Source organism: Anabas testudineus, chromosome 2 (assembly GCF_900324465.2).
Source record: "Anabas testudineus chromosome 2, fAnaTes1.2, whole genome shotgun sequence".
NCBI classification, from domain to species: domain Eukaryota; kingdom Metazoa; phylum Chordata; class Actinopteri; order Anabantiformes; family Anabantidae; genus Anabas; species Anabas testudineus.
This window is the reverse complement of record NC_046611.1, coordinates 5,332,632-5,353,919: the sequence shown is the minus strand read 5'-3', so window position 1 is coordinate 5,353,919 and position 21,288 is coordinate 5,332,632. Positions and strand designations below refer to the sequence as shown.

The following is a 21,288-nucleotide window of genomic DNA, read 5'->3' as shown; positions in this document are numbered from 1 at the left end:
ATACAGGGGAACTGAATCTGACAATAATGAATACCAATGTCTTGGAGTAGAACAGCATGGATACTGAAGCCATTTGTACTCATTTGAAACCACACAAAAATACACTAACAGAAAAATATGAATGTAATTCAAAATATATAATCTGCAATTTACAGATCAGTTGTATAATAAGGAGTGCACTCTACTGAACCTCCAACATGTTTTGAATAACTGCATCAGTCAACACCTAAATTAAATTAAACGCACTCCACATAGGAGACAATATGACAAACTGCCAAAATAAACATGTCTTTTAGAGGATAAAAAAACTCGAGACAATAAATACAGATGTGAGGATGACATTCAATAATTCATGAGAAATGAAGTCGATGATGTGGCAGTTAAATGGTGTGAGCCTCCGCCTGCTGCTCCTCGCTTCAATTCAGAGTGAGAGACAATTTGAGGTCGGCTGCCAAGTAATTGGGATGATGAAAGCCTGGACAGGAAGTGAGCAGACAATAGAAAGAGATTGTGTCCAGGATCCCAAACCATCGCTCAGTCAGGTTCTCATCCTCTCAGAGCGCTCTGGGAGGGGAGTGATGTCACCCTAGACACCTAGGCACACACACTAAGCTCTACACACACACTCACAGTCCATTACAGCTCTGTCTCGATAAAGTAAATTCCAGTGTCACACCCTACATCCCGAATCACTATCATTTACATTCCTCTCGAACACAAAGAGGTGAGCAGCGAGTGGGAGTATCCACAGTGAGCAAGCAGCTGGCTGACTGTGATGGAAACGCTGAGAGAACAGCGAGAGGATAAAGCATGAGGGGAAACGACAGAAGAGAGAAGAGCAAAGGGAAAGGGAGGAAGGGAAAGACAGAGGAAGAGAGAGGGGGAACAACATGTGTTCATCTCAGCCATGTAAGGAAGTTGTTATAAAGGGTAGGCTGGATGCTAAAGAGTCACAGCACAGGAAAAGCTCACATTAAATATCACCATTATTATATTATATCTTAATTTATGCACCAAAAAGATGCCCCCTTGATCAAGGATTGGATTGATCTCTTACTTTAACCAGGCTTCCTTTTTAATACTTAATTGGCCACTATCCATAAATTAAAGTGATGCACACTTTATTTCATTGCAGGAGTGTTTTTGGTCTGATTGCCGACTTAAATTGTGCCTCAGTCCTTTTTGACTTCTCTACATTATTTTGTTTATCCAGTACTTACTCATCTTTTTGTATACAGTAAAATGTATGTATGTAAAGCCTTTGGCTTTCGATAGGAATGAAAAACTATTTTTCAACTTGAATTATCTTAATACATACATGATAATACACCTCTCCTCTGTCTCTTTATTTATTATAAGCTGATAACATTTCCTCAGTAAATGTAACAGATCACCCATCATTGCTTTCTAATCATTCTAATCCCCTCTCACTATTTCTGAGAAATGATACGTGCCATCTGAGGTCTTGCTCTTATGTAGACGCGAAAAGAGCCGTAGCATTATGAGAGGCTTCAGATAAATGACGAGTGCGGACATCTGGTGAGCTCTGTCCCGGGTGTGTCGTCTACAGAGAGAGCGTGGAGACACAGACAGAAAGCAGGACAGACAAACTGACAGAGACGGGGGAAGAAATATAGAGGGATAAAGATTAGATATGAAAAAACTAAAGACAGAAACACTGTAAGATAGTAAGACTGGGAAAAGGCACTTTAGTCAAACACGTACTGCTACACTGCTCAATAAAAGGCCAAACCTAATGTAGAAAAATATAATTTTTAATGTGGCTAAGATACTTTACTACTCTAGGAACACACTACGTCTCTCATTACACTAACATGACGGCTCAGGACTGTACTGTACACTTAAACTTTCGATTAGATGAGTACAAATATGTGACCTTATACTGTATTTGCATTGAGAGACAGAAACTTGAATGGACACTTTAATTATTTTTAGTTGTATTTATGAGCAATATTACAGGAAACAGTTAGAAGGACAAAATTGTGCTCAGTTTCTCATTATAACTTACAAAAGAGATCTAAAAAGATCCTTTAATACAATATATCAAAGATTATTTTATTATCTTATTCCACAAAACCAAGACACCCTTTTTTCAATTTTAACATACGTTGGTATGTTTTACGACAAGAAACGCCCTTATAATGTCAGAACAAGCAGCTAGCTAAAACTCAAATGAATGGTTTACATACGGTTTAACTATCAATTACTGCATCATTATCCCTTATCCGGTATTAGATGGTGACGAAGTTGTACTGTGTGCATGAAGTCATGCTCACTTGAACTAAAATATCACAGTGATGCAATGCTGAAGGATAAATGATTGTTGAATTAGTAATGACATTACAGACAAACACAGATGGCAGCATCCCTTAGCTAGTTCACCATAAGTACATACACTGAAGTCTAACATGCAACTAATAAATCTGAACGTAGTAGTTTAGCATTTTACACTCAAGCGTTTACTAAACTTGTGCAACAGGCTACAAAATAATAAACAGGCTGGCTCAAAGGTTGTTGGACTCAGAGATGAGAACAAACTACATGATGTAAGAAACAAAAAGGAGCCAACTGAACACCATACATAGACACAATTTCATAAACTGTGTTTTTTATGCACAAATCTCTCTCAGACAGGATGATGATGCTTACTACATACATGGCAAGAGTATTGCACAAATATCTTTTCCTGTCGAATTTTGTTCTTTGTAGCTCATCTCCTCTGACTCAACCTGGCTCCTCATAGGTGACAGACTTTGGAGCTGTCCCCCTTATTCTAACCAGCTGAAACATGAAAGCTTTTGGATTCTTTCCATTACTGAAGTTGTGAAAGGATGGCCAGATTGGGAAATCCATTTCCTGTGTTTAAAGATGCTGGACAGTGTTTGTAGATAGGTCAGAGAATGAGTAAATGAAACAAATAGGAGTTGGATACACAGTGCTGATGGCAAACTTCAGAATTTCATCTGTTGCTGTTTTACACATTTTTTAAAGAGGTTTGTTTGTCCTCAACTGTCAGGAAAGCGTAGGTGGTTAAACCATATTAGCTCGGAGAGATGATCTGTAGTTTTCTTTAAGTACATCAAATTACAATGGCACAAACTTTAAATAACATACTACTCACTGCATGTATATATTTCCTTAAAACCCTACTCCACTGCTGGTGGTCACATTGTATTTTTTCCACGCTGAACCGGCATTTAGATACTGCATGTATGCTCTCTCTTAAACACAGTCTCAGCGTTGAGAGCTTTGAAGTGCAGTTATCTTAAACTGCGTAAATAAGATCTTTGTTTAGGTGCAGGCTGAGGGACTGATTAGCACATACGTGAGGCTGGGAAGGAGATACTGCCTCTGGGAAGGCAAACATTAAGAGATTAGCCAGGTAGTGGTTGCACTGGCGGCTTCCTCCTCCTACTTATTAATAACTTTGAAAAACCCCACGTAAAATCTGGTATTCAGGCAGCAAAAATAAATGAACAAGCACCCAGGTGGGAAAATGGAACATTTGAGGCTTTAGGATTTGACATTTTGAGAAAGCACAGCTCCCCAAAATCTGATTATAGCACAACTTTTGTAGGCCTCTATGGACTGTTTGAGATCAATGCTAATTCATCAGGAAACCATCAAAGAGTCTCTGGAGGCAGATCCACCCTGCTCACCTGACAGCTGGACAGATTAGTGTGTGTATCACTTCCCTTCTTCCTGTGAATTTGCTGCCAAGATCCATGTTCTATTGTTTAGCTATGGTTATTGTTAGAAAAGGGTGTGAAGCCTAATGCAATCACTACCAAGCACAGAAACTGTTAAGTGTCAATAGCAGAGGTCTGAGTCTAAAGCTCAAATTGCATTAATAGATACTCTACTGCAGAGATTTTCACCCAGGGGTACTTTAACTTATGCAGTACATATCCACATATCCACGGACTCTACCCCAGTGAGCTGCATGTGAGAACGCAAACATCCGAATTATACAGCTCAGAGACAGACTTTATCCTGTGAGCCTCCTAATACAGAGTTCAAGTAATGTCCGTGTGAGTCCATGTGTAAACACAGCAGTTAATAGTTCAGAGTATTCACAGTGAGAAAGGGGGAGTTTCCTTTCAGCCAAGCAGCTCAGCACAACATCACAAAGTTTAGGAATTAAAAACCAGCTCTCTGTTACACTGTAAACACAACACAATTGATTTTCGCTGTGTACCTTTTGTGCCATGTCGTGTCTCCTGAACACGCTGCACAGTGACCTCCCTGCTGTGAGCTGCATGTGTGAATTCAAATCTCTGCACAATGTCCAGACCTGAGTCTTCAGAGATAGTCCAGAGTGCATATGTAAAAACAGCTTGAGTGTGAGAGACTAAGGCTGAAACACTAACAAATCAATGATCATCGTCTCTTCAATGGAAAAATATTCTAATAATCTTGTTTTAAATGTTGACTAGTCAGATAACATTTAAGAGAACACGTAAATCAGTCAGCATTACACTATGTTTCCTTTAAAATGTATTTGCTGTTTTAAATGATCTGTTTATAACCAACAGGAGACATGGCTCCATTCGCATGTTTTTCTTAAACCCGAAACAGGTCCTTTAAACATAATGACCTCTGTGTTTGCAGATATGATAATGATATAATGATACATTATGTAATGCCAGCTGGTGCCAACTCCTTGCTAAAATGTACATGTAATGGCTGGTGGTAGATGTGTAGCCCTGGGGTTTTGAGATCCACCACGTTTGTGCAAACAGCTATCGAACATCCTCCTTAAGTGTTTGCGATTTACATCAAAGTCCACAATGCTGGAGGCGTAATGATTATCAGCTGCACCAATTGAGTGCAACAGACACACGCCTGCCCTGTTGACTACACACACACACACACACACACACACACACACACACACACACACACACACACACACACACACACACACACAAACACTACACACCTCTCTTAATTTCTCACAACTGTGATCCTTTGTTAGGCAATAGCTGTTGTTAGTCTGTAAATTACAGCCTGTCTGCCTGGCCCAGCCCTTCAATCTGAAGCTTCATGATTGAGTCCTGCCCACAATCTTATATCACTCCTCGGTAGGATGACGTGTTGCATTCGTTACGCTGCTGGCTTTAGGGAACTGTTTGTTCCAATCACTGGAGTTGGGAAGGAAGAACGAAGGATTATTCTTTCAAGAACTAAGAAAAATGATGCTGAACCCTTACCACCGAGAATAGGTTATCTTAATTATTTGACCCATGGAGGCCAAAGCGACAAACTATTAAGTTTCTGCTCTCATTCTTTTAAGACAGAAATGATTTTACAAACACTTTGATGCTAGTTTATCACTATTAAGACATGTCTCTTGTTAAATTAATGGTACCAGAAATCAGGAATTCTGGACAGAAACTTCAAGCTGCAGTGGAAGAGTAAAAGTTTGTGAACATAATAAAAAAAGTAAAGTACTGTGTATTTTTCGAAGTTGCATTACACTTTGAAGCTTTGAAGTTATATAACAGTAAAAGTGAGTTATGGAGACAGGTACAGACAGTCCATCTCAAGAGATTACCCATATATTTGGATGTTCCTTTAGTCAAATATTGATAACAGTACGATATGTATAAATAGACACTTGACATTCACAAGAAAAAGAGCTGATCCACAGAGTCTGAACATCGTCACATAGTGTCTTGATCAAAAAAGGCAAAATAGCAGAAACAAGATATGAAATTATGAACACAGCACAATGCAGGTTGAGGAGGGAGAACACAAACACAGATGAGTCAAGTCCACCTCTAACAACAAGAACAGCAATGAACAAAAGGTCTTCAGCCAAGGAACGGCAATAAAATCTGATTTTGGCCATAAAAGGCCAGTAAAAATCCACATTAGTGTTTTTTAACCTGGCAATCAAAATCACGTTCCATTTTAACAGCGGAGCCCAGGCTGAGATCAGAAGAGCAGAGAAATACTGTGAAGGAAAAAAAAGGAAGGGGACGAAAAAATGTGTAGACAAAGTCATGGGTGGATGAAAGGAGTGAAAGATTTCTAGTGAGAGATGGAGATACAACGAAAGAGAAGAGGGAAGGAGACATATGGATTTGATTACAAGCCGATGATGTCATGAACGTATGGCAGGTAATCAACCCTTGGGCTGTGTGTATCGCACAAGCCTGTGTGTCAGACAGCGCTGGGCAAGACCAGGCGTTGTCTGCGATGGTTTCAGAGATGCAACAGAAATCACATCAAACATCCAATCCTACTCCATGGAGAGGGTGACTGTGTGCCTTTGTCTGTACAATTGTCTGGTTCTGCAGCCTGTGGATGGTTGTTCGTGTCAGGCAGACATCTATTCACTCCTGCAGCACTCACATAGATAGATTTTCAGTACTGTATGCCTTGTTTCCATCTGGTTTGGTCATTAATGGTTTATCAGATACATGCCTCACCTACCAACTCTAACGTGTGCCTTTGCCTGAACGTTTTAACGCTCTCATATGACAGCCGTACCTCTCGTCACATGTTCTTGCACACTTTAAGTAACAGAAATCTAGGATATCCCATATCACGTTCTCAGTCTTTGTAGACTAAGTAAGGATTAAGACTCAATAAAGCCCCTTGTATTAGTGTCGACATGATACTACAGGTCCTGATGAGATGATGACATACGATACTACAGCGTGTAGTTTGAGTACAGTCGGGTTTATACTTAAATGTAGGTCAAATGTATGTGAGAAACAGCTGGTGGTGCTGATTTTCCAGCAGGGTGATATTATATATATGTTTAACTGCACAATTAAAAAAGCATTTATTGAAAAGAGCATGTGATTATGCATTAATTTTCTAAACATTATAGATCACATACCATCATTTTTGCATCTCCCCAGTGGAGTAGAAGCTTGAGTAACGTTTATGTCGCATGATTCATGTAATATGACATGTAGCACAGGTCCCCAGGCAGCATCACCATGGAATGTATGTAGGCATCCTAACTACTAGACCACAAGGATGCCCAAGGAGGCTTTTATTTGACACAGCAATCTTAACACAGCCTTAGTAAGCAGCTCACAGTTGCACAGCGTGTTTTCAATCACAAGTCATCTGCTCCTTCATACAACACTTAAATCCATCCAACTATCTGTGGAACTCACATTTTATCACTTGTACACTTGGAATTTCCAGGAAATTCAAGTGCTGACGAACAAGCAGAAATGCCGGAAGACCGTACCTCGGGATTTAACAACTGACTTGCTCAACCACACATGTTGCTCATCCAAACCAATTCTTAAAACCTCTACGTTCCTCTGTGTATTGTCAGAGCTATAGTCAGCCCATCGAGGTTACATAATACATCTTCATCTCCGCACTATTTGTCATTTGGCAGAGGCTTGTCACAGCAAACATGTTTGTGTGGCCTGCTCTCATGTTTGATCCCTCACATCTGTTTCAAGTGTACAAGACTCGGGGCTCTGAATATGTCCAGATCCAGAAATAGAATCTAATTTTGGATGACCGAATTGTTTGTTTCAACAACAAACAGTTTCTTACAGGGGAAAAAAGAGAGAAGACAAAACTAAATTACATCCTAGTTTTGAGCTGCAGCTTAGTGGAAAGTTGACTTTTTCACATTGAATCTGTTGATTGTGAAATACTGTATTTCGGATTCCCTGAAATGAATCATGCTTTACTCAAGTGTGTACTGCAGTTCCCATGTTCCCTTGTTTAAAAATTGTGCCTTAAAGAAATTGGAGTAGTTCAGGAAAACATCTCTTATTGCAGTGGAGTTGTTATACTTTAATGTGGTTTGAACTGGTTTGTTTGAGGAGTGAGAGTGAGAGACACAGACAAAACGTCTCTTAGCAGGAAGCTCAACCATGTCATTCTGGCTGTGCTCCCAATCCCTCCATCCTCTGATGCTCTGGCCTTGAGCTGTCAACAGCATATGACAATTACCAAATGTTTCTTAAGGAAAAGTCCCCCTCAGTCACTTTGTTCTTTTTACTGAAAATCAAGTTTGAATTCCAAAATAAGTCAAATTTATTGTGTTTGCATAGGCAGCATGGTGAGTTACTGATCCACCCCTACCCCTCAGCCATCCAAAAATGCTATCTTTGGCTTCTATCTGCACTGTGTGCATCCAAACCTTTCTACATAGCCTCATTCATTGTCCTCCAACAACAGTCTCCTGCAATTGGTAGAAAAATGCCATGATTAATTGCAATTTATTACACAAGTCATCAGGCCACATGTTTTCAGTTTACTTCTTTTTAGGAATTTGCGAGTCGTGTCTGGCTCCTGCTGCGACTCACGCACGCTGCTCCAGCCAATGAACAGGCTTAAAGTCACAGTATGTATGCTGGCATCTGTTGTATTCATCAGCAGTTTGGGAACACACCAAATTGAATTTTGCTTAGAGTATACTGTAGGCCAAAAATGGGAGATTTCTGTTTTCCATTGCTGGACTTGCTCAGAGGCTAGTAAAGCTGATTAGTAAATGCATATTGACTTAAAGGTGAGCTAATCTCAACATATAATCATATTCATTAGCTTTATTGTAAGTTTGATGTATAATTAAATCCTTTCTAGTCAGAATATTGATGATAGCACAAAGGGGACATGTCGTTGAGCCACGTAGTGTTTGGCAAACGATCAGTCGAGAGGAAGGGTCATGAAGGATGACGTGTGTTAATTGACCTCCCCGTGTTTACCATGAATCACTGTACTGGGCAACAATACGTGACATGTTTGTATTTTTAGAAAAAAAAAGTTAATGTAGCAAATCTCTGTTTACCTCAGCTTGGTTGGCAAAGCTCGTAACATTTAGTAACAGTGACCTCAGTCATTGCAAAGCCATGACATATTTTATTTAGAAGGCAGGAGACAGGAAGAGTCTTGCCCTTGTTATTCGCTTACACTGCTGGAATCGCTTATAGCTACAACTTACTGCCTGAAGCACGTAGTGACAGAATACGCTGTTCACAGACTCAAAAGTATGTGTATATATGTGACTAATTTGCTGTCTAACTGTATATCATGCACTGTCACATTACCAAACATAAGGTCCTGTTGTTCTTGCACCGTGTTTTTCAGGAAGTACATCCATCACTTGCCCTTATGTTCCTGCACCATGCAGTGTCACCAGTCCCATTGTCTGAATAAACAGGGCACATTTTTTTCTGAGAACAATAAAGACACTGACAGCTAAGCAACAACCTCCCTGAAAAATCTCTGACGCATAATGTTGAGAATTTTCAAAGATGCATTTAGTTACCAGCTATAGTCAGAGATGTGTATTAGTTTAGTAAGAGCAATCTGAAAAAAGTAAAAACTGAGGCATTGTGTGATAAACAGTGTGCTACTGATAAAGAGGAATGGGTGCTGGCTTAAACTGTGATTACACTGCTGAATGAAAATCCATTATTTTGCTTAAAGTCACTTGTGCACCCACAAGATGTATAAATTCCCAGTTGTTGCCTCATATATCATCACTTTTTCTGCAAAATGTACATTAATATCAGTGGTAAGAGTCAGGTAAACCATGCATTAACACTGACTGGGTAGGTGAAATTGAACTCTAATATTTGTAAGTGTTGCTTATATGTTATATGTAAGATATTATTAAGGGGTTAGGAATAGTAAGCTGCAGCGCTGCAGTTGGGAAAGACATTTGTGTTCTTTCATAAACTACCATAAGAAGATTGATACCACTGTTACATTACTCCACTGATGAAGTCATGAACATACAAAGGTGAGGCCAGGAGACATTTAGCTTTGCTTGGCATGAAGACTGGAAACACAAGGAAACAGATAGCCTAACTCTATCCAAGGGTAACATAAAATCTGCCGACCAACACCTCTAAAGCTCAGTCATTTTTAACGATGACAGCAATGACTTCCTAGAGTCTCTGCAGGATGGCTGGCAATTTGTTCCATCCAGTTTTCTCTCTGTATGCTACAGGAAGCTAAATGTGTCTTTACTGTAGCTTCTTTTTAATGTAGAGTCGACCTATCAAAAGAAAATGCAAATGCAACTTCTACAACATTAAACTATTCCATAAATAAAATCATTTACCATGCATTTTGCATGATGGAAGCTCTTACCTTTGGTACCTTAGTAAATCTGCAGATCTCACTTAAATAAATACTTTAATTCACACTATTAATACAGAAAAAGTTTAAATATCACTGACTAATATATAATGTACAAAAAGCCAATAAGAAGAATAAAATAATTAGAATTGATGATATAAATACATCAGTTTCAAGTGAGCATAAAGTAAGAGAGACATGTGTCTAAGGCCAAACATTTTTCCTTTGAATTACCCTAGCATGTTAGCATTCCTCAGAGACACCACGACAGAGTTGATAAGAGCCAGTTAGCAGCTAGCAGCACTGCATGATTACAATCAGCAATGGCATTGCTAACAACCCATTTCAGTGCGGCTGTCAAAATGTCAAAATCTCTTATGTGTGGGCTCTGAATATATATTTCACATGTCAACGATATGTGTTGCATGTCTTGTCGTGTTCTTCAGCCCTGGTCTCAATTACAAATCATCATCCAAGAATTTCTTATTAACTTGCAAATGGACTCTTTTTTCCTCCCTCCTTGGGCGAATAAATGACTTAAACTGACAAGAACCAGAAGGAAATACTGTAACTCGAACTCCCCGTCTCTCTTCACCTACTGCCCTGCCTTCGGAGCAGTGACAGACCAGGCAGATATTTCACACGTTACATATGTCAACAAAAACCTTTCCCTCTTCTCTGTCACATCCTTCAGTCAAACAGTTGCTTCGGGAGACTCGCTCAAACACTCAGACATGAACACGCCGCACACTTGCACATATGAGCAAGCACACCCCCTTCTTGCGAGCCTCTGCAATGCAAAGCTCCTTATAAGGACATGTTGATGATGTAATGGGCCATAGGCAGGGAGCACATCCCTTATTGTTTGGTCTGACTGCAGGAATGCCCACATTACAGCTACTAGGACACTGAGACACACACAGAGCAGGAGTTGAGGGTTGGTGTTGTACGCCGAGATAATGAGCTTATGGCAGTGAAGCTGGGAAAGCCTTTGGCACAGGTAGGCACAATGAACATTACTCTAAAACTCTGAATGTAAGGGGAAAAAACTTTTTTTATCTTAAAACGCTGATTTCCTCATTGGCTTGGAGATGGATAGCTGCTCAGAGTAGCATCACTTAAGTCTGATTATCTTGCAGTGTTTCATGGTGTGTGTGTGTTTTTATAGTACTAATTTTGATTATTAACTGTAAATTACTTCTGAAATATTTTAAATAACCATTCTAAAAGTTTATTAAAACTTAACACAACAACTTCTAAGTTTGCAAACATATCTAACATAGTTAGAGAAAGTTATTAAACAAAATCTAAAAGTTTTAAATCATATGATTCTATATAAAACCTTAGATGTGGTTTTATTCATTTTTCAAATCAAGGGATTTTATCACATTAGTGTAACTTCACATTTAAAGAAATTTTACTTACTCCTTGAGAAATGCTGAATAACGTTTTGATTCATTACTCAAACTGAATGAGCAACTATTCCAAAGAGTCAGCCACAGAGATCTTCCATTACAACTGGATTGACGTTATTAACCATTTGCTGCAGAGATGAGGCTAAAATCTGAATCTAGTAGGAAAATCAAGTATGTCATTTTGCTGGCTGTGTACATTTATTGTTTGAATTTGTCAAAGCAACATATTTGTAGAAATAACTACTAACAACTTAGATTTGGATGTTCAACATAGTGAAAATAGTGCTGAGTGCTCAGGTATCCGAGTGGTTACAGTGCACACCACATAAACCCAGTGTCCCTAGTTTGAGTCTGACCGGAGACCTTTGCTGCATGTCATACTCCCTTTACTTCTCACATGTTTCCTGTCAACATCTCTACTATGTATTAGTACTAGTCTCTTATTTAATAAAGGCAAAAAATGCAATAAAAAATGTTTTAAAAACTTGTGTAAGGACATGACGTGAATCGTAGCACTAAAAGACGCCCGACACATCATTACATAGATTCTGTTGCAATGCAATACTTTTAATATACTCTCTCTAATATAAAGTACTCTTTCATTTCCTGTTAGATTATGTTGTTGGAACTTTTTTCTTTTCAAATGAGATGTGAAATCAGCTGTTTAAAGACAAGACTTGATGGTTGTGCTAAAATAGGGGAACACTGGATTTGAACAATATCGATTCAACTTCAAATTTTATACATACTGTAAAAAGACATAGTCCAGCTCACTTCAGGTAACACGTCACTCCACTACACATATTACCACTATCAGGAAGTTAATAAATATCACTGCTACATATTTTACACATGTTGATTGCACTCTAGGGGCATATCATTTAGCCTGTGCGGACATTAAATATAGTCCATGAACTACATCAGTCAGCGTCCTCTCTTCAAGCTCTGACACACATGTGAGCATTCAACCCACCATTCACAAGTCTCTGTTAAAGTGGAGGCGCTTGTGTGTGTGTGTGTGTGTGTGCACAGGATATATCAGTCTATACATACATGACCTAATCACTTGTGGTTAGGAAATGGCACAGCAGCCATGACATATGGGACGTGTAACACAGCTTTAAGCAGCGAGTGAGCCACAGTTTCCAGCTTTGGAAGCCACGTAAAAAGAGGGAAGCCCTCTGTAAAGTTGTAATATGTGCTGGTGTAGCTAGTGGTGACTCCCCTGTAGGCTTGGCTGACTGCTCCCAACTGGATGTTTCCTTTTGTTTTTCAATGACATTTATTTTAGATTTGCTTTAACGAAAAGGCGTGTATTGTATACAGGATTTGAAACGAGGTCAGAAGCAGTCTTGTAAATTTAGAATATCCTCTTCAACACACTAACCCAGCAACCCCTGTACAGCCCATTTTTCCATGCCGTATTAACAACCTGTGGTGGTGTTCATGCATCTATTCGCTTTGGGAAACCAGTCTGAAATTGCAAACATTATACAGGAAGCAGAGTGGGTGGTAAGGTGCCTTGTTACGTGGATCGTCATGAATCTGTTATATCACCAGCTTTATATGCACTACTTTACTATTTATTCCTCTAAAATAATGTTCTTTCAAGATGTACGAAACTCTGCATGAACAAGCTGCTCTCTAATGACACCGAGACGAAGCATCATGGGGAAGGAAATGTGGACAAATGCTATATAGATCAGCTGTATTATTTATGTGCTTGCTGACCCTGTATATACTGCTTTTGCTGTCTTATATTACATGATAAAAAGTGGTCAACTGAGCTACTACTACTTTTTAAAGTGTGGCTTGTCTCAGGTCACTAAGTCTGTTGTCCCTCCAACTCTACATTACATGCGCACTTAAAGGTTTGCACTAAATGATATGTTACAAGAAAAAGGGTCTCAAATGTGGGTCTGCCAGCCAAATACACTCCTCTATGTGTGTGTCCTTGATGAGAAAAAAGATCTGGACCAACATTTCCTTATGTGAGACAAAATACATCCTGAATAGAGAAAAATAAAATCTCATAAAGGGCTAAAAGTGATTTCACTGGTGTGTTTTGGACTTATGACGCATTAAGTTTTCTATTAAAGGAATTGCTATTTCTAATGCAATGTTCCCTGGCATGCAGTATACACAATTAGAGTGCACTTTAGGAGTTAAGAAATATTCTAAAGCAAAGTGATAGGCAAATGTTTCAGTCCTACTAGAGAACAAAGTGCATTTCTTTCTATTTTGGATGATGACATCATTAGAAAAACAGACGTCACTGAGATAAGAGATTGAATAAACAGTGATTACCGGCGACAGGCTAGTTTGACATGAGAAATGCTTGTTTAGTAACTTAATGTTTCCATAAACACAATCTATTCATTACATAAGAAAATTGAATATTACAACACACTTGAACACATTAATCCAGAGTCCTTGAGAAAAGTATCAGTTACATTTCTACAGTATAAGAAGTGCAAAGCTTAAGTCAACAAAGCTAAACATTAAAAATATGAGAGCTTGACATACTCAAACATTAAAACAAGATATGATATTACAAGTATTGGCACATGGATGTGTTGAACCCAACAGTACAGTACATGTACTTCTTTGTATATGATGGTTGTCATTTTGTCCGAAACATCTTTGGCTGTACTCTAGTTGAGTGGCACATCTAAGACAAATATATTTTCTGTCTCAACTTCACACTGTTAAAACATAAAAGACATATACGGCATTATTCTTAATGAACAATAATACATTTTCCCTTCTGGAAACGAGGCTACAAAAACCCAAATCTCCTCACCGCACCAATAGTGAATTCCTAATTATTATGCATATCCTTATATTTTATTGAGTGTTTGGTCTGAATCTAATTGCAACACATGGATCCAGTTACATGTATCCCCCTACCCGCCCCCACCCCTTTGCAGCTACTGAAGAAAGAAATGACATACACTCTGCTGCTGAGAAGTGACCCACCCTAACACACTTACATCATGGCCCACAACCCAAGTGTACATGAGGATTTAGAGATCCATGAGAGTGTGCATTTGTGTGTGTGTGTGTGGTGATTTCTGGATAAACTCTGTGGGACTGTAATTACCTTTGGAAGCAGGGGGAATTCCTTTAAATGTATAAGAAAAAAAACTGGGGAGGGTAGGTGGTGGTGGTTTTGGTAAGGGGGGTTGGTAGTAGAGGAACCCCTTAATTAGAGGATTGTTCCATGCCAGTGGGCCATCTGTGTGGAAACGCCTGGCAGTTGCATACATGGCAGTCATAACATCCCATCCCCCAGAGCTGTAGGCACTTTGATCAGGTGATATATGCATACCTTCAGATCATCTGAGTACGATGTAGATCCATATGTGTTTTGTACATAGAAATTAAAGCATTTATTTAGCACTCTATGAGCATTCAGACAACTTCAGTTCTAAAAGTAGTTTATAAAAGGTACAAAAGACAAAAGAAAACTTTCTATAAAACTATGATGATAACTATCAAAACTCAATTCGATCAGAGACATCCTTGTATTTTACTGCTAGTGTCAGATCTTGAGTGGTTAGATTAACATTTAGAGGTCACCATCTGGTTGCGACCAAATTTTTTTCTTAATTTCCCAGAGGACTTAATAGGTCTTATGCAACACCCTCAAATATCATGGAAACTTTTGAAAATTCACTGATTGTTAAACTCAACACCCACTATTTACAGCAGTAACTCAGGTTTCCAAATCATATGAGAATTAGTTGGAAACAAGGGAAAAAAATAACCACAGGTATTTTAGACTACCAACTTAAGAGGGTTAAAGTAATGCTTTTATGATGTGTTAAATTTTCCATGACATAAAACCTTTAGTCTTCTACAGAAATGCAGGGAAAATAACAGTGGTTATGATGTGTGAGTGCTTGGAGACGTGGGCTCAGTGGGGAATGACAAGCGGTAGTGTGGAGTTTAAGGACCTTTCATATATAACATAAGCAAAAAAAAAAAGACACACATCACAAAATTCTCGTTTAAAAGTAGACTGCCTTAAAATTTACTGGAAAGATAAAAACAAAGAAAACCAGCCAAAACTCAATGAGCAAGTCTATATGTATATGTATAAGTATAAGTACAGTATATGAAACTATTTTGTACTTTGAATATTCTTCCACAAATAACTGATTCTGAATTTTTATTGCATGAAGATCATATTTGCTCTCTTTTCGTTTTTGTTTTTACAGGTTGAAGCTGTTAATTGATCAAGAAAAGGCCTATCAAGAGCGAAAGGACGAAGAGAACAACAAAAAGATCACAAGCCTAAAGGAGGAGCTGACAAAACTCAAGTCATTTGCGTTGATGGTTGTGGATGAACAGCAGCGTCTCACCGAGCAGCTGAATCAACAAACAGCTAAGGTCCAAGAACTAAGTGCCAGTGCTTCACAAGCCCAGGAGGAGCTGAGCTCAGCTAATGCCCGTCAGCAGGAAGAGGAGCAAAAAGTCATTCGCTTGGAGGCTAAGCTGCGTGACCAAGCCGGACGATACCATCAGGAACAAGAGGCCATGACTGCCAAATTGACCAGCGAGGATGCCCAAAACAGGCAGCTGCGCCAGAAACTGTCAACACTCAGTAGGCAGCTTGATGAGCTGGAGGAGACCAATAAGACTCTGCGCAGAGCTGAGGAGGAACTTCAGGAGCTCAGGGACAAAATTAGCCGAGGTGAATGTGGAAACTCCAGCCTCATGTCTGAGCTTGAAGAGTTACGGAAAAGGGTACTTGAAATGGAGGGAAAGGATGAAGAATTGATCAGAATGGAGGACCACTGCAGGGACCTCAACAAGAAACTGGAGAAGGAGGCCAGTCAAAGCCGAAGTCTGAAGGCTGAAGTTGATAAACTGAACCACAGAATTATGGACTTAGAAAAATTAGAGGATGCATTCAGCAAGAGCAAACAGGAATGCAGCTCACTTAAAAGCAACCTAGAGAAGGAGAGGACAGTGTCCAAGGTTCTGAACAGTGAGCTAGAAGTCTTGAAAGTCAGGGTCAAAGAACTAGAGGCAGCTGAAAACCAACTGGGAAAGACAGAGCTGACACTGAAGGAAGACCTAACCAAGTTAAAGACTCTGACAGTCATGCTGGTTGATGAGAGGAAGGCAATGGCAGAAAAGCTGAAACAAATGGAGAACAAGGTCCAAAACAGCACTGGCAAACTTCAGGCTGAACAGGACAAAGTTATGTCGGTCACCGAAAAGTTAATTGATGAGAGCAGGAAAGCGCTGAGGTCAAAGGCCGAGCTGGAGGAAAAGATGTGCAGCGCTACAAAGGAAAGGGATGACTTGAAAGCCAAGTTGAGAGCTGAGGAGGAAAAGAGCAATGATTTGGAGTCTAAGATCAATATGATGAAGAAAAGGTTGCAATCTCTAGAGACCATAGAGAGAGAACACCTGAGAAACAAAGCTAAAGAGGAGCAAATCAAGACACCTATTGCCAACCGCTTCCAACAAGAAGACAACAAAGTAAAGGATTTGACACAAGAGGTCGAACGTCTTAGACGCAAATTAAAGGATATGAAGGTGGTAGAAGGTGATTTATTAAAAACAGAGGAGTTCGAATCACTGGAGAAAAGATTTACCAATGAACAAGAGAAAGCTAAAGCTTTGATGGAGGAGCTGGAAATATCCAAAAAAGAACTCTCAAAGTACCAACTGGCTGAAAAGAAAGAGTGCAACCAAGAGCACGTTCTGTATAAACGCTTAAAAGAGGAGGAGGCGAAGTCTAGTCATCTGACCAGAGAGGTAGCAGCTCTGAAAGAGAAGATTCATGAATACATGGGAACAGAGGAATCCATTTGCCGCATGAAAACTGATCACTCTACACTGCAAAGAAAACTGACTCAGCAAGAGGTCAGAAACAAAGAACTGGCCAGAGAAATGGAGACACTTACACGGGAGCTTGAGAGGTACAGACGCTTTAGCAAAAGTCTTCGTCCTGGCATGAATGGAAGGCGTTTCTCAGACTTGCATGTTTCCACCAAAGAAGTCCAGACAGAGCCACTTGACCTTATGTCTCCCACCTGCATGACAATGGCACCGCTGGAGCGTGCAGTGGTGAACGGGAAGCTGTATGACGAGAGTGAACCTGAGGAGAATGCAAACTACAGCAATGAGCTTCAGCTCACCAAATGCAGCCCCTCACTTATAAACAATGTAAATAACCTAAACAACAACATGAGGAGGGCACGAGTGCCCTTCCTTAAAAACAAGGATGCCCCTTATCAGGTGAATGGCAAAGTGCAACCTCGTCAGAATGGAAACCACGTCCAACCTGGGGATGTTGTGTTGACCCACAGCCCTGGGCAGCCGCTGCACATTAAAGTGACTCCTGACCATGGACACAACACAGCAACACTAGAGATCACCAGCCCGACCACAGAAAACGCCCAGTCATTCACCAGCACTGCTGTCATACCCACAAGCGGAGGTCCACCCAAACAGAGAATCACCATCATTCAGAATGCTTCCATATCGCCTACTGCAAAATCAATTTCCCCAACAACAAAATCTAAAGGTTCCCCCATATCCGATGAGCTCTGTTCACCAGATAGGGCCCTCTCACCATTCACAATGGCTACATACTCCAGAGCCATTACCCCAGACTCCTGTGGCTCTGTAACGCCAGACAGAGCTATGTCACCAATACAAATTGTGTCAGTCACAACAGGCACCCCCGACCGCTCCCTCTCTGCAGAACCAGTGGAGGTTGTTGGAGGGCACGCTGTCTTCCGTGTGACTCCTGAAAGACAGAGCAACTGGCAGGTCCAGAGGTCCAACAGCTCAGGGCCAAATGTCATCACCACAGAGGACAACAAAATCCACATTCACTTAGGGAGCCCCTTCATTCAGAGCATCAGCACTCCGACACAAACACTGAGTCCATGCCACACACCTGGATTGCAGGAGCAAAGGACTCAGGTGCTTGCAAACTGCAGTACTCCTACTGCTAAAGGCAGCAGCAAAATCACAAGTAGCATCATGATTAAGCCCACCTCCACCCCAATCCAAAGGCCATCACAAATTACAGTAAGTAATGCATACGACTGACCAGATAACCCCCGAAATCCTCCATCCCATCCTTTGTTACTGAATCCTGCCCATGAGCTCCAATACATCCTTAGACCCTTATCCCTGAATAATACACCTTGAAACATTTACATGTCTGTTTTACTTGATTTATGAGCTTCAACTGAGGTTTGAAAGTTTTTCTTTTCTGTTGGGTGGTTTGCTTAGTTCTGTGTGATTAGGTTCAAAGAATTGTTTGCTTGCATGAGACAACAATACCATTTGAAAGCACCAGAAAATTTGATTTCATTTGACATAACACCAGGTTTTAACTTATGTGCACTTACTGTATTTTACTCAGTGGCAAATTTGCCGTGCAGTCAAACTATTCACACTGATGTATCATACCAGTTTTTATACTTCATATAACACATACTGCATTATGATTTAAGTTGTTTGATTTTCTGAGAATTAAAGTGTGCAAAATGAAATGTTATGTTTTAGTTTGTCATCCATGCTTGCTAAGTTTATTCAGCATGTTTTGAATGTGTAAAATTAAAAATAATAAGAGGGAAATGTGGTTAGACTGAAATCCGTGTGATTTGATTTTTTTTTTTTTTTTTTGGTGCATGCATAGTAACCCTTTAACACTGAAGTCACTTCAATCCAATGTATTTAAGTTACGCAGTGATTAATTAAAACATTAGAATTGACTTTCTCTCAGATTTAAACAGGAAGACTCTTAGCACTTCGTTCGATCTAATTTACTGATATGTAAGAGTTGTTTAAAAAATGTTTGTACTCATACTTGAAAAGATTACAAGACAAAAATCCTTCTGGGATTCTCACATTTGCTTGCATGAGTAAAAATCTAAGTTTCTTCTTACATCTAAAGCACAGAAACCCAGTGACCGAGAATGAAAACCAGCATGATGTAAACTTGGAGTTCTCTTAAATGATATAATGAAAACTCTGCTAAAACATTTAAACTATAAGAGTCTTGAGACAGTGGTACCCAATACGCCTGCTGTTGGTGGCAAATCTTGTACCTGTATTTAAAAAGTACAAGTTATATACAATTGTAGTTGTTCTTCTCCAATATACTTAAATAAAAATAATAGCAACAGGCTGGAGAAGCTTTAACATATTTGTGTAATAAAAAAAGATGAAGGTAAATATTTCTACATTTAACAAATCTGACAAATTCACTTATGTCTTTGTGTGGCAAAGAAAATCTTTACAATCTAATCAAAGAGGAACTGTCCCTGACTGCCCAACGCAACAAAAGCAGCGGCTGAATTCTGTAACTTTTGAAACATACTGTAAACACCAAAAAGCCCCTTTCAGAAAGTATGATACAGTGTTTAGATCTCAGAAAGACTCATGTATTTGTTCATAGCTTAGCCTTCGTGGTCTTTCAGCAGAAAGAGCCAGGATGCCCATTTCATTTTGCTTTTTCCCATGAAGTGCAACATATAAATGTTCCTCCATGTATATGAATTCTTATACATGTGGTTTTGCATGCACACAATGGAAACATTACCATGTATGAATGATGTGTTTTAGTTAAATCTGCATCAAATGTCAGAACATACTATAAGTAGATGATGACTGAAATACAGTAATGAAAGGACTGTGGAAGAGGAGGAGAGAGGATAGAAGTCTTTTTATGATTTTGCTTCACACAGAGTCATCTCTCAATAAAAGGGTAATGCGAAAGAACATCTTAAAGATAAATAAATAGCATATAAGTGGATTTTCTTGTAGTCGTCAGTAGAAGAATAAAAAGTCATGATAAGAATAAAGTACATATGTTTACATATACACAGCAGATGAACTATGACAGCCTGAAGCCACTGGAAGGTCTAAACATTTACTATAGAGTTACTCTACTTGCATGTGTTGTTGTCTAGCACAGACCTGCTAGTACAATGTACTATTGGTGTCCTTTGCTTCATTCTCATCCAGAAATCTCCAAACCTGTCATTAATTTGTTCCATGGCTCAGTTCACTATGGTTGTGGACAAGCTGACATTATTGAGGATAAATGTCATAAGACATGTGATCCAAAAATGTCATTAGTGCTCCTTGGATAGAATTGGGAAACTATTCCTCTTAGCAACTTTGCTTAACCTAAAACCATCCTCTTCTCTTCTGAACTCCTCACAGCAAATTAACTTCTGTGTCTTGCCTTTTCAAAAACCATAGATTATATTGCAGAAAATGACTAGACACATTACCAAGTACCAAATCCTCACAGAGCAAGACAACTGTAAACGACAAACCCAACCTAACATTCACACATACAACTCGGTGTCACAGTAAAGAGATGATTGAATTAAGCATTAAATTGAATCAGTGGGATGGGGCGCAGCTGGAGAGACAGCATCCAAAGCAGTCTGAGTGCGATGAAATGATGGGGCTAAACAAGATGCTATTCATTAGACCACTACTTGAGAAAGCGTCCAGCAGCTGGGATGGCTGTCTGCGACCTCAATTACCCCTTGACTCACTTTAGACTTAGTTGATTCATAAATTGAGCTCATCTGGTTCTGCCAAGAAAGACAGATCTGTGCAGTAAGTTCCTGCCAGACTGATAAAATAAGTATCAAGTGACACACAAGAAGCCAAATGGTATTTTATTGAAAAGCCCACAGTTGCTGCTGCTGGCTCACAATGAGTATGTACTCACATTAAACACACAGCGATTAAACTGATAAACTGGTACAAACTCCAG

At 39.5% G+C, this 21,288-nt stretch overlaps 1 protein-coding gene across 1 annotated transcript; it reads left to right on the top strand.

The window, feature by feature from the left end:
* Positions 1-10,979: 10,979 nt before the first annotated feature.
* Positions 10,980-19,143, top strand: filip1l (filamin A interacting protein 1-like). The gene is made up of 2 exons (XM_026363763.1): positions 10,980-11,098; positions 15,737-19,143. Exon 2 carries the CDS (start codon positions 15,852-15,854, stop codon positions 18,591-18,593), a length of 2,742 nt encoding a protein of 913 aa, XP_026219548.1. The 5' UTR covers positions 10,980-11,098; positions 15,737-15,851; the 3' UTR covers positions 18,594-19,143.
* The last annotated feature ends 2,145 nt before the right edge of the window (positions 19,144-21,288 follow it).